Raw genomic sequence first — 14,425 nt, forward strand, 5'->3', positions numbered from 1 at the left:
CTGGCATCGGAACTCTCTCTGCTTTCCCCTGTGCTCGGGGATGGGCTTGAACTCAGGAGGGGAGGGACTTCGCGATATCCCCTGTCCCTCACAAGCATCTTGCATTTTTCTGTGGGGTCTCAGTCGCCTGCAGTGAAATGCAAGCAGATACCTAAGAAGCCTGCTATTCAAATTCCCAGGTCTCCAGCCTGCAGAAATGGTGAGACCAAACAGTCCGCCTGAAGTCTGTTCTGCAAAGGGAGCAAGGGACCCCCCGCGCACTGGACTGATAGGGGTGTTTCTACACCACTTTCCATTCAAAGGAAGCAGCTTACAAACAATAAATAACCAGAACAGAACAGAACATCACAAGTACAGCATCAATCATACAATTAACAAAGCAGCTGCAATCTGTAGAATATTAACAAATTGGTTGCTTTGCTTCTTTGAGGCTCCAGGTTGCACCCCCAGCTGCACCTCCTGCTGGAGCTGGGGGAGATCCCTGCCTGGACCCCTGGGGAACTGCTCCCGGCCAGTGGGTGGGCAATGCCAAGCTAGATGAGTGGATCTAAGGCCTTGAGCTGTCCCTCCTGCGTGGTCAGGGCAGCTGAGCCTCTCCCTCCAGGCCCGAAATGCCCCTGCTCTCTCCTTCCTGCCTGTCAGCTTCAGACTCTCTGAGAGAAGCAAATGCTGGCAAAAGGCTTTGCAGGCCCACTGGCCCGCAAACCCCCTTCATTTCCTGGTGATCTTTGCTGACGGCATGACTGATAAGTCTCCTCCCGAGGGTCGCTGCTGATTTCCATGAGCGGGAAGGACTTTCTATGATCCATAGCTCATCTCACACTTGCCGAGCCTTTGCTACTCACTTCCCTCACTTCCCTCCTAACAGATTAGACACTTGTGGAAGAATAAAAATGGGGAGCGGTGAGTGCTGGGTGATCTGGGGCCCAGTATACTGGAAAGTCTCCCCCATTCATTCCAGCAAGGTTTGTTTCCCTAAAGGGGAACAAATGAAAAACAACAAATTACCACCTCCCTTTCTTCCTTTCCTCATCTCCCCCCCCCAAAAAAAACCCTATTTTTCTTTCTTAGATTAGTGTGGTTTTTATTGTATCTCATGTGGAAAACTTTAAGCGAATATTGATTACGAAAAGAGGGAGAAGAAGGGAGGCTTGTTTTGCCCTGGGGGAGCTGGGTGCTTGCAAAGCCCCAGTACACAGCTTGCTTCAAGTCTTGGCCATCAGAAGGAGACAGGGAGAGAGGCCCACTGGTCAGGCCCAGCTCCCTAGCCACTGCTCTTCATTTCCTAGGCGTCTCTCCGCAGGTGCTAACAGAGAGCCACCTTCATGGATGAAAAGCCCATTCAGAATAAATTGCGGTACTTTGTGGGGAGACATTAGCGCAGATTGGAGTGTGCTCGGAGGCCCCGTCTCTGCATTCCTTCCTTGGGGATTTGCGGAGCAATTTCCGTGTCCTGTCTGAACGTAGCCGTGGAAGGAGGGGAGCCTCCTCATCCCTCCAAACCTGAAGAGCAGCCACCCTAGCCAAGGCGTTTCCATAATGGCCCCTTTCTTCTGTGCAACAATGTCCTCCTCCTCCTCCTCCAGATCTGCTCCAAACGCTTTCGTTTCCCCTCCCCGTGATTACCTGCAGCTGTTGAGTAAAGTGCAGGCAGCCGCCCTGCTTGGAAAGTCTTGGCAGGAGTTTGGGGAAGGCGCACAGAGTCCAAGTGTTGCTCTTGAAGGTCAGGCGAGGTGACGGGGCGGCTGAGCCTGCCAGGCCCCTTCCTTTTCCATGGCTGGCCAGAGGTACCTCTCACCTCTGCTCCGAAGCTGGCAGGCAGGAGGGCTCAACTGCCGCTTGCTCAAACTGGGTGGGTGAGGGAGGGAGGGAGGGAGGCAGAGAGAGACACAGAGAGTTGGACGTTCCCAAACTTAGTTGCTTTCCGAGCTGCAAGCAGTAGCCAGGCTACGCACTCCTTTGGTTTTTGTAATGCAGTTTCGGTCCACAAAAGTGCACACACACAAAATAACAAATTTTATGTAAAAATGCATATAAAACGTACAATTGAGAGAAAAGGCACATTGGGGAAAAATGTGGATTTTGTGGGAAGAGTGTGCACAAAAGTCATGCAGTTTACATGCAGGTGTGGCAGTGTGCTTTTGGAAAGTCCTCCCAAAAATGGGCTGGGAAGGACCAGGGAGTGAGCAATGGTGAAAGGCTCCCAGAATGGGCTTGGGCTGGTTCTTCCGGGTCTAGCGGGCGCTTGCAAGGCACACGGTCCTTTGCTCTTCTAAGTGACTGACCTCTTTGTTCCCGTTGATAAGGTTGAGCGAGGGAGGGCGAGTTCTCCTGCTCTTCCAGTCATGGTGGGGGCAGTCGGAAGATGAACCCACCCAGGAGGTGGCAGTATCCCAGATGGATTAAGGCTGCCCTCTGTGCTTCTGGAAGAATGGGAATTTGCAGGGGGTATATTTCCCCCCTTTTCAGTGTGTAAAGTACAGGGACCTCTCTGTATATGTCTTGTTTCTGTTGTACAGCCAACGAAAGGAAAAAACGTCCATTGCATATAATCAACCCATGTGGGTCTTTCTCCTTCTCTCCCCTTCTCCCACCCCAACTCTTCAGTTGTCTTGGGCTCTCTTTAGTTCTTCTCCTTTGTCCAAGGCTTAGCGGTTCCTATTCCTCTGTCCCGCTGCCTTTGGGAAAGAGGTTAGAGTCCCCCTGTAACCCGCCTCGGGTGGGTGGCCCCTGCTTGCAGGCCTTGCGGAGGCATCACTTCCTTGGCCTGAACACAGGTCTCCCAACCCTCTCGGCTGCGCCAGGCCTTTGTACCGGGGCCAGCTCCATTCTCGGTCCATGTTCTGCTCGAGGGGGCCATGGTGTAGGGGGCTTGCTCTCTCGCTCCCGCTTGCTCCCACCCCCCACCCCCTCTCGCCTTGCTGACACGGCACAGGGATCCGATGGTTTCCTGGGCAATCTCCCGCTGGGCCGTTGGGCTGCTCTGTGCTAATTGTCCTGACACCTGACTGAGGAGGCTCAATGGAAGAACTGGCTGTGCCCTCCTGGGCTGGGGGGTGGCTGGAATTAAACAGCAGGTTTTGCACACTTGCGCTCTGACATCCAACTGGCAAGCTGTGCTCAGAATATGACCTCTCTGGCTGTTCAAGTTGGAGAACTCTGTGCGGCATGTGATTCATAATAATAATAATAATAATAATAATAATAATAATAATAATAATAGACACCTTGTGCATCTTAAGAAAACCATCTCATCAGTTTGTGTCATCTTGAGGCTGGTAGCTTGATGGCCATATGATGCCATGTATGGAGTTGTTGGGACCCAGGTGGCGCTGTGGTTAAACCACTGAGCCTAGGGCTTGCTGATCAGAAGGTCGGCGGTTCGAATCCCTGTGACGGGGTGAGCTCCCGTTGCTCGGTCCCAGCTCCTGCCAACCTAGCAGTTCAAAAGTACATCAAAATGCAAGTAGATAAATAGGGACCGCTACAGCGGGAAGGTAAACGGCGTTTCCGTGCGCTGCTCTGGTCCGCCAGAAGTGGCTTTGTCATGCTGGCCACATGACCTGGAAGCTGTACGCCGGCTCACTCGGCCAATAATGCGAGATGAGCGCGCAACCCCAGAGTCGGTCACGACTGGACCTAATGGTCAGGGGTACCTTTACCTTTACCTATGGAGTTGTAAATCAACCATTGCCCATGACGTCCATTCAGACTGCAGGTGAGCGAAGGAATCTACCTGGCACTGGGTCAGAACCTTGGTCCATCTAGCTCAGTATTACAAGCACTAGCTGGCAGTCACTCACCAGGGTCTCAAGGTTGGGGCTTTGCCAGCTGTGCCTGGAGGTGGCAAGGATTTAACCTGGCACCTTCTGTGTGGGAAGCAGGTGCTCAAGGACATTGCCATAGCTCAGGTGCTCTACCCCAGAGCTTGCGCCCTTCTCCAAGGCTAGCCTGCAGCCGCTGCCTCCGTTGGTTCATGGTTGAAGGGCTGAGGCTTGAGATCTAGGCAGAGAAGTGATCTGGAAGAGTGGAGGGGCAGAGACTGATCGGTCAGCTCCAGGAGGGAAGGCTAAGAACAAACACAGGATGAGGCAGAAGTGGCAGCCCCAGGAGGATGAGCAAGCTCAGGTGGGCAGCCCAAGTGGCAGGAAGGGGTATACAGCAACATCTGGAAAGCTCCAGGCTGGGAAAGGCTGGAATAGAGTCTCCTGGGCCCAGTGCACAATGAGTCTGGCTTAGGACCTAACGCAGCCTCTTCACATCCCTATGCACCATCCTGGCTGCATGGCAGTTTAGAGTGCAGGTGGCAGGAGGACCCAAAAGCATCAGCAGGGCTTGAGAAGCCTGCAAAATCAGGACTTCAGCCTGTCCTGGACGAATTCCTACCTAGCCGTGACCTGACTCGGAGGAGCCGGAGCCACGAAAAGTGGCATCATTACCGCATCACAGCCCCATGAATGATCAGAACTTGAGCCAGGTTACATCATCCTCCCAAAGGGAAAGCTCCCAGTTGCTGTGGAGATGGCAGGTATTTGAAGGCGGAAGGTATAAATGCTCACAGAGAGCCTAGTTAATAGGGCGAGGGCTTCGGAGGGTGCTCTGGTTTGGATGCCATGCAGTGTGGCATCAGCTCCCCTCAGGCTGGCCATTCCTGATGCCACACTGCATGGCAACCAAACCATGGCCAGAGGTCAAGGATGACAGGAGTTGTAGTTCAGCAGGGTCCCTACCCTTGCAGTGCACAGGTCAACAGGGGATGACCTCCAGTTTTCAAGGACACAGCGCAATCTGAACATAGCTGCATGCTTCACCCCAAGACTCTGGCACATGCATCTCTTTCAGGACCAGAGCATATTCAGAAGTCACACTTAACAAAGCTACATGAAACATATCCCAAAGCCCACTATAATATTTTCAAAACACTATCTGTGCAGGAAAGTGTTGCTGAGCTAATGGGTCTGCTTTGGTATTTGCTACGAACAACCAAATTATCTACAAAGGCTCTAGACCAGGCATGTCCAAAGTCCTTTTGGGGGGCTAATCTGGCCCTCCGGTCGGTTTAATCCAGCCCCTGTGGCAGTTTATTTCCTGGGGTAAAATCCTTTAAAAAGCTCAAGAATTTCAACTCTATAAAAAGCTCGACAACTTTGGTTGGCCCTCATGGCCCTTCACTTCATCAAATCTGGCCCTCTTTGAAAAGAGTTTGGACACTACTGCTCTAGACGAGTGGTCAGGTGGGTTCAGCTAGTTGCCACGGACAACACCAAAATGTGTGTTTTGTGCAAAAGTTGGGGCTGTGCTTTATGCTGTGTTTTGAATAAAAGTCTAAGAACAAGCCTCCCGCTCTGTCACACACCCAGCTTCCCAAGACTTCATTTTTCATTCCTACCTTAGATTTTGTCTCGACGACAAATAAATCTTAACAAGTAATAAAATTCCAGCATGGGAAAGACGTCCGTTAATTAATTTTCAATGTGCATCTTGATCGATCACGAACTCCTCGACCTGGGTAGGGGTTCTGCCATCATTTTCCAGTAACCTGCCCATGCTCAATTTTGAGAGGGCCTAGAAGATGTTGCCTCTTGAGTGACACCCTGCAATGAGTCACTGGTGCCCAGCATTCTTCCTGGCCTTCCTAGAGGGTGCGGAGTGGCGTGCTGCATTGCTGACCATCCAGTGTTCACTTGGGGCACCCGTAAAGCAAAACACCATTGGAGAGATGCACCCCTGCAACGTCGCTGCTACACAACGTCTTGTGTAGAGCAGCTGCCTGAGGGGACCCAAGTCCCTGGACCAACCTTGTGTGTTTCTCCAGCATCTTGGGTTGTGAGGTGAACAATTTAGGGAGATGAAATGTGAGTCTCCTCTTGTGATGCTCAGGGCCCTGAGTTTCCTAGGAGGGTGATGCTTCTAGTTTACTCAAGGTAGGCAAGAGGAGGTGGGATAGCCTTGCTTTACCTTCCGTATGTGAACTTCGCAAGGCAGCAAACAGGTCTCCAGCATTCATACTGTGTTGTTTGTGATGTGGTGTTTAAACAATTCTGTACCACATAATGGATTTAGACCCGAAACTTTGAATCCAGGTGACACAGAAGAGAGAAGGACCTGAGGATCTTTCCCTTGACCCTTGTTGCCACGAGCTGCTCGTCCAATGGCCGCCTTCAGAATAAATGGCTGTTTCGTGCAATGGCAGCGGTGGGTGGGGTTCTCCCCCACTTTCTGGCCCTTGTGCAATGATATGATATATCAGTTGGAGATGTTATTCTGTTCCAACGTAATTAATGGAGTAGCCTGGCTTATTTATTTTTGACAAATGTGCATAGATCACTGTGACAGGCATGAAATTAGAAAATTCCTTCAGTGCCCCCAAATATAAATAGCATTCGGAACTGAAAAGGGTTTCACAGCTGAAGATTTTATTGTGTTGGGAGGAAAACTTTTTCCATTGACCCCCCCCCCCCGGTCCTCTCCCTCCATTCCCCCCAATGCTTTTCTTCTTTGCAAATTGTTTGTCCATTCACAAAACAAATACTCTGGAGCCCAGTGAAGCTCATGGGAATAAATTTCAGGTCGAATTAGTACAGTTTCCTTGCTGTCAGGATGGTGGAATTAATGGTGTTTTGATGACACAAATTTTGAAGGGTGAACAAAAAGCTGGAAGGGAGGGAGACCTTGCTCCTTAGAAGTGCGGTCCTCCTCTCCCCCAGCCGCTGTTGTCTCCGCTGTCATCCGTCTGCCAATCTCCCTGTCCATGGTTAGTTAAAAGCGCTTTTTATCCTCTCTTCTTTCCCACAGAGTTTGCCAGATCCGGCCCAGTGCCTGGGTTCCAAGGGGACACACTGCAGTTGGCCTTCATCGACTTGAGACAAGTACGTCTTTGTGTTCTGGTGTTTTGTGCTCCTTTTAAGATGTGTGACTGAAGACCATCAGGTCTTAAGGGAAGGAGAAGGGGAAGGGAGGAGGGGGCGGGGTTGGCGAGCCGGGCCGGAGACCTCTCCTTCCTCGCCGCCATCGCCAACGTCAACCCTCATGGACGTGGCCACCGGTTTCGTGGAGTTGCCTATGGAAGCAGCGGGAGAGAGGTGGTGGCCCTTGATAGCCCTTGGGGCCACGGGTGGGTTGGGTTCGGCTGGACCCTATCCAAGTGGAGGAAAGGTGGCTTGGCCTGGGCTGCTGGGGCCGCTCCTGCTGGCATGACTTTTTTGTTTGCACATAATGCCTGGCTGGAAGGCTTTGCATTCCGCTATGCGCAAGGATGGGGTGTTTGTGTGCGCATGCGTTTCATTGGTGCGTCCTGGGGGAGGCGAATGTTCTTTCTCACAGGCGCTGCCTCCAGCCCCAAACTGTGCCGCTTCTGTTCCCGCTTCCATCGGTGGCGAGAGGCTCCACCCATTAGTGGGACCTCATTATGGCAGCCTCGTTGATTGTGGTGGGCCATAGGGTGCCCCTGGGCTTTGGCAAGCGCAGATACGGAGGAAAGGGGCCATTTTCCAGCAAAGTCATTTGTTATGGAGCGGGGGTGACACCCCGGTCTGTGGGGGGGGGGGCGTGTGGGGTGGTGGCAGCGGCCTCGCTTCTGTCATCTGTTGGCAGTGAAGATGGATGGTGGTAGAGGAGAAAGTCTGAATGAAGTGAGATGCAATGACGGATGCCCTTTTTTCATCAAAACAATCTTTGTCCATTAAAAGACACCCCGCTTTGTCTCAGCTGCCACGATGATGCAGTGCCGTTTGTTTCCGAGGCCGACATGGGCTTCCATTCGCAATGGCATTCTCTTGGCCATGGGGGTCTTTCTGTAGCCCCCATCGGCTCTCTTGGATTGATCAGCTTTGCTCTCTTCCCAACCCTCCCTCCTTCCTTCCCTCCCCACAATCCCATTCCCTGCCAAGTCGGCTTTCAGCCTCTCTACACCCCGAGGGATCAGGCCATCCCAGAACAGCTTCTGTCCTGGGATGTGCCGTGGTGCGGACTCATTTCCCCGTCGGAAGTTGCTGTTTTGCCTCGTTTGCAGACTTTCCACAAAATGATCCCAAATGCTGTGGAAGAAAGAGAAGACCCCAGATTTGAGGTAGAACGTAAGAGCTGAGATTGCTCTGGTGACTTTGACCAGAAAGTTCTTCCTAATGTTTAGTCTGAATCTTCAAATGGCAGGAAAGGAGGTCATGACAATGTCAGGAAGTACTTTCTGACTGTAAAGGTGGTGGACTCTCCTTCCTTGGAGGTTTTTAAGCAGAGGCTGAATGGCCGTCTGTCAAGAGATTCTTGGGCTGGGATTCCTGCATTCCAGCGGTTGGGACAAGGTGACCCTTGGAACTACCTTCCAATTCTATGATTCGATGACTGCTCTGAGCTTGGGCCGTGACTGAGCAGTGAGGTGCTTCAAGGAAGGTTCTAAGCAGGGCAGGGCAGACTCCTGGGATGTTCCACTGGGATCATAGTCAGCCCACTGCCTTGGAACAATGCAGTTTCATTCTCAGACTAAACCACCATTAGACCGATTACCTGTCTATGTGTGTAACCCTTTTGGGAACGCTGCTCACAAAGGGGCACCTGCAGTCAGGATTTCAATAGTTTGGTTCTCAGGACCCCTCCTCGTGGCCTTGGCGTGCTTGCTCCATCCTTGCTCAGGAGAGGCCCTCCCGTTCTATACAAACCATTCTCCTTGCTCTCCAAAGAGTCTGACCCAGCCATACTTTGAGCAGCAGGACGCCCTGTCCTGCAGCCCCCTGCCCTAAGCACGGTGGCAAGGCAGCCGTCGCAAAAAAGAAAAGAGGTAGAAAACTACAGGCTTCTGAATAGCATCCCCAGAGGACAGCAGCCTAGAATCGGAGGTGATGCTGGGTGGTCCAAAATGCCAAGGAGTTGCTTTGCTTATTCAAAAAGGAGGTCAAGATACGTATCACATAAGTGTTGCTTTCCCCCTCCTTCCCACTACACCCCGCTTAAAGTATATTCACAGCGACATATTTCAAGTCCAGATGCTTTGGAAAATAGTTCCTAGGGCTGCTAGGAATGGGAGTCCACAACGATTGGGAGGAAGGCAGGATATAAGTTTAATTGGCGATAGCAGTGTTTTGAAAACCACTTAAGAGATTTTGATGTCTTGCAGGTATTAGAGCCCTGTTAAATGTGGTTTTGCAGGGAGGGGATGAAAAGTAGCAGGCCATCCCCATTCCCCACAGTGGGCTTGCCAGCCCCTCTGTTGCCCCAAGGGTCACCCAGGGATGGGACGGGGTCTCTAGAGGTCGCTTTTGAGATGCTGTCTGCATATATTCTGTACCATCTTTGTTCTGCAAAAGGGGCCGCAGCGAGGATGATGGCTGAAATATTTTGGCACAGCCAGGAAAGAAACTGCAGTTACATTTACTGGTATGGCTGCATTTGCCCAGGCTACGATTATTTAATACTCGAGTCAATCCCAGCCAGTTTTAATACAGTGTCAAATTCCAGCCTTTGAGTAAGTCGGCTGGATCCTGCGAGAGCTTCTGCTGCATTAAGACGATTTAGCTTCAGAGCTGCAACTTCTTTTTTCAGCATGTGGGCTGTGCTTTCCCCACGGGGAGGGCGAGTCTTCCCCCGTTGCTTCTGCTCCAGAACATTTGCCCAGGTGCAGTTGGTTCCCTTCCCAGGCCTTCAGCCAGTAGGGGGTGCTGTGGGAGTATCAACCAGCAGCAGCCCCCCCCCTCTTTTTTTGCAAGGAAGAGGGTATGCGACCTGCCGCTGGTCCAACTTGGCCTCCCAGCCAAAGGGGCTCAAGTTCCAGTTCTGAAAAATCCCCCTCCCTTTCTTAATACCAAGTGCAGGTTTTGAATTGAAACTGTCAGAGCTGTGGATTTGCTTATATTGAGGGATGTGTGCAAAGTATTTGCACAATCGGATCCACAGCCATAGGAACATTTCAACACTTGGCAAATGGCTCAGCAGGCAACCCCAGGAAACCTATATCTGTTTGCCGAGCCGATGAGCCTTGGTGTATGTATCTGTGTGTGTGTGTGTGTGTGAGAGAGAGAGAGAGAGAGAGAGAGAGAGAGAGAAGAGAAGAGAAGAGAAGAGAAGAGAAGAGAAGAGAAGAGAAGAGAAGAGCGTGGCACAGGCAGGTGTCTAGTTTTCTCCTGTCCCAGGAAAGGACACCAAGCAGCAGCAGGAGCAAAGCTCTCAGTTGAGAAACCCAGTTGGCATCCTCCCTCAGCAGACCAGATGGAAATGGCCAAGAAGTGGTCTTGTTTGTGTGTGTGTGTGTTGTATTTGGGGTCCCTCCACTTTGGAGAAGCGGTGGCTTTTGCCAATGGCTTGGCCATTTCCAAGAGGACTGGTGAATGGAAGGACTGATGAATTCAAGAAGGATACGGACAAGCTGGAACGTGTCCAGAAGAGGGCAACCAAAATGGTCAAAGGCCTGGAAATGATGCCTTATGAGCAACGGCTTAGGGAGCTGGGTATGTTTAGCCTGGAGAAGAGAAGGTTAAGGGGTGATATGATAGCCATGTTCAAATATATGAAAGGATGTCATATGGAGGAGGGAGAAAGGTTGTTTTCTGCTGCTCCAGAGAACCGGACACGGAGCAATGGATTCAAACTTCAAGAAAGAAGATTCCACCTAAACATTAGGAAGAACTTCCTGACAGTAAGAGCTGTTCGGCAGTGGAATTTGCTACCAAGGAGTGTGGTGGAGTCTCCTTCTTTGGAGGTCTTTAAGCAGAGGCTTGACAGCCATATGTCAAGAATGCTTTGATGGTGTTTCCTGCTTGGCAGGGGGTTGGACTGGATGGCCCTTGGGGTCTCTTCCAACTCTATGATTCTATGATTCTATGGACTTTTAATTAATTCAGATTTAATGGATATGGGGAGGACTCGCTTCCCATGAGACATTTTGAAGCGTTTTAACAACTGGAGCATACATAGAGAAGCCATTTCAAATCCAGTTCAGGCACAAACCTCCACTTAAAAGGCAGGTCCTCAGTGGGATCTGAAGAGACTCTGATAATGGTGCCTGACTGATGTGCAAGAGAAGAGCAGGAGGTCCAAGGGGCAGGAGGTGCCACCACACAAAAGACCCTGTTCCTGCATCCTCCTGTTCAGGTGGTCGTTGCAGGAGGTCCTGCAGCAGATCATGTACAAACCCTTGATTGATATATTCATGGATCCACCTATATCCCATTTTCCCACCCCAAAGCGGGGTCTCTGAGCAACCAGCAAATTTAAACAAAACAAAAGATATCACTGAAAACAACAAATCACAAACAATAGGAGCTGAGGACACTAGAATGTAATGGGAAAGAAGTTGGTGTTAATCTCTCTCTTTTCTGAAGTACTGTACAACACAAGGTGAATCTGGAGGAGGAATCTGGAATGGGGGGGGGGGGGCCTTGCACAGAATTGTGCCCCTGCCCCGTCCATAGCTCATAAGAGTCGTCCTCATGGTTCAGGAGTGGGGATGGAGTGGAGTCAGGTGAGTCAGGTGGGCAAAGGAGGCCCAGGTCAGGAAGTTCTGGATAAAATTTCTCTGCCCTGCTTGGGTCGCTTTACCCGGTGCCGAGTCTTGCAGCCACTTTCATTTCTCCTTTTAACCAGAAAAAAAACAACCCCAAAATCTTGGAAGCAAGTCTCATTATGCGAAACGGATCCAGATGTGTTTAATTTACATGCAGTTATTCTGACTGCTGATTTGGATTTCCTTGGTTCAGAATTTGGGTTTTTTTATTTAAAAAATGTATCTTCTGGCTCAGAGCCTGCTTCATCACATCTCTTACTGTTGCAAGCACACCTGACTTGTGGAGAAGCGACCCAGTTGTAGCCCTCTGCCTCATCTTGAGCAATTTTTTTTGGGGGGAGGGGGGCAGGAGCAGCATCAGCATCAAAACAGGCGGACCCTGGAGCTGAAACCCAGGAGCCCTCCCAGCCCTGGTGCTGTGAGAGAGTGCCAAGGGCTCCCTTTCAGCGGGTCTGGGCTCCCTCATAAATGGTGCTGCTCTTGAGAATGTGCAGCACCACATCCTGACAGCCGTGCGATGCTCTTGGGTCAGAGCTGTAACCCGAGGAAGGTAAAAAGAGACCCGGCCTGCCAGCTCCTTCCCTGGCGCTGCAGCCGGAGCCATGGTGAATTTTTCATCAGGTCCTATCAAGGAGAGGAGGTGGTGTCTGTTACTCAAGAAGGGGCGTGTGTGTCTCGAATGTGTCACCTGGCTCTTAGGGATGCTGCTGCCAGGTACGGAGGAGGAATCCTTTTGGAAAGACATGCAAGAGGCACAGGTTGTGGCCCACGACATGTGTGTGTGTAGGGGCCCAAAAAAACCCGAAGAAGAGGCGTCATCATGGAATTGTCGAGGTGGAAGGGATCTTGTTCCACCTGAATTTGAAAACACCACATTCCTCGCCTCCTTTCTCTTGACTTCCTCTTTCCTTTTCCTTGCTGGCTTTCCTTCCTTACATCTTTTGTCACCCTTGCAGCCGTCCTTGGAAGCGTTGTGTTGAACTGTGGAGCCCCATGCTGAAGACAAGGCTACCCACCCTCCCCACCCACAATCGCCAATTGTGAATTTTGCTCCATGGTTGTGCCTTTTTCCGATTTCAAAGCCTGGTAAATGGAGATCTGGAGGAATCTATATTTTCACTCTAGGGCAGATCTCATAAGCTTGTGTGTGCATGAGAGGTGGGGAGTTGTGTAGGAAAGTCTTCCTGGGACCCCCTGGGCCAGGGGTTCCCCAAGTGGGCAGTGGGATGACACACCTGGGTGTGGTGGCACTAGGAGACGAGGGGGTGGCAACGTGGTGCTGGCAGCGTAACTTTGAAAAGCTGCTATCGCTGGATCAAGTTTGTGAATTTTGTAGAATTAATTCAACTAAATAGTTTTAACTGAGTTTCTAATGTATGTACAGTTGGTTGTTACCCTGTTGAATTTGTCTTACAACTATCTACCTTAGTGAATTGTGCAAACCATTTTTCTGAACAGCGCTTTTCGTAGGGTCGCGTAGGGGGCACTGGGGGTGAGTTCCTGGAACCAAGGCCAGGACGGGGGCATGAGAAGTTTGGCAAGCATTGCTTTAGGCTCTTGTAAGGACAGTCAGCATGTGTCTCCTTGGTGTCAGCTGAACTATTGTGGTGTTTTCCATGAAGTGAGAAGGAGCAAACAGGCAAGACAGGTGCCATCCTTTCCATTTCCACTCCTCACCTGCACTGCAGCTCCTCCCTTGATCAGGGAGAATGTGTTGGGACAGGATTGCACTTGTAATGAATGCTCAGCGCTTGGTTTCCATCAACACTGGACCCGGAAGGGCTCTGCAAGCCAGGAGATAGCAACACTTCCACCAGCTTCCAGCCCTCTAATTGCCAATTGTGAACTTTGCTCCTTGGTTGTGCCTTTTTCCGATTTCAAAGCCTGGTAAATAGAGATCTGGAGGAATCTATATGTTCACTCTAGGGCAGATCTCATGAGCTTGTGTGTGCATGAGAGGTGGGGAGTTGCGTAGGAAAGACTGAAGGAGGGTGTTCAGCCTGGGAAAGAAGCAATTTGGAGGGCATTTTGAGCCTTACGTAGGAAGAACTTCCTGGCTTCGCTGGCCTTTTGACCATGGAGCAGGCTGCTTTGTAAGATGCCGGGCTCTCCTTCGTTGGGCATTTTTAAGCAGAGACTGCATGGCCATGATCCTGGAGAGGCAAAGGGTTTCCTGCATTGGCAGGACTTTTGAAGAGTAGGCCACTTAATATTTCAAATATTAATGTTCAGGAGTCAGGAAGGAAAGGAAGAGGCTGGCCCTCGATCCTTGGGGCTGATGCACACTGTTTTCACATGAGCTCTTTTCCGTGCCCTCTTGGCTCTGCCTTGTCTTCCCAGCAGCCTGGAGGAGTCCTTGCCGGAAGGTCCTCTGAGCTGCTCCGCCTCTCCCTCTCTCTGCCTTCGGATGCCTTGCTTAACCGTTAGGGGTGGGAAGCCAAAAGAGAACTTCAAAGCCTTTTGGGGTTAGACATCAATGGGATCCGAAAGCCACGGGGCCCTGCCAAGTGGGACATGTTCAGGCAGCAGAGAGGAAAGTTGAAAGATTCCTGATCAGAACAAGAAGTTCTGCTTCGGAAGTACCTCCGATGGTTAGGATTGGAGCCAAGTCACGGTGCCAAGGCGCTGAATCCAGTTGCTCTCTTTCCATCCATCTGATGCGACTGGTCAGCACCCGTTGCTGAGGGATCTCCCCCGCCCCATTGGCTAATGGCTCAGGAAACCTTGAAGGGCAGGAGCCGCCCAACCCACTTCAGTCTGAGAAGGTGCATAAGATTGTGGCATTTTGAAGGCCCTGCTGGAGCACAAGGATTGACCTGGCCCCAATTGATGTGGCTTATGAGCCACAGGCTGTTATGGCTCAGGAAGAGCTAGTGAAGAAAGAAAGAGAATAAAAAGGGCATCCCCTGCTCACAAAGAGGCGAGAGGCCAGGT

General features: G+C 51.0%; 1 protein-coding gene across 3 annotated transcripts in view; it reads left to right on the plus strand.

Annotated features, from left to right (window-relative positions):
- Window positions 1–14,425, plus strand: part of EXOC6B (exocyst complex component 6B) — a 218,297-nt gene that overhangs the window by 161,638 nt on the left and 42,234 nt on the right. For all 3 annotated transcript variants that reach the window (XM_035103719.2, XM_035103722.2, XM_060278290.1), the window contains exon 20: window positions 6,796–6,869. In XM_035103719.2, the coding sequence (XP_034959610.1) occupies window positions 6,796–6,869 (74 nt within the window). The remainder of the gene's footprint in view (window positions 1–6,795; window positions 6,870–14,425) is intronic.

The sequence above is a fragment of the Zootoca vivipara genome, chromosome 9, assembly GCF_963506605.1.
Source record: "Zootoca vivipara chromosome 9, rZooViv1.1, whole genome shotgun sequence".
NCBI lineage: Eukaryota > Metazoa > Chordata > Lepidosauria > Squamata > Lacertidae > Zootoca > Zootoca vivipara.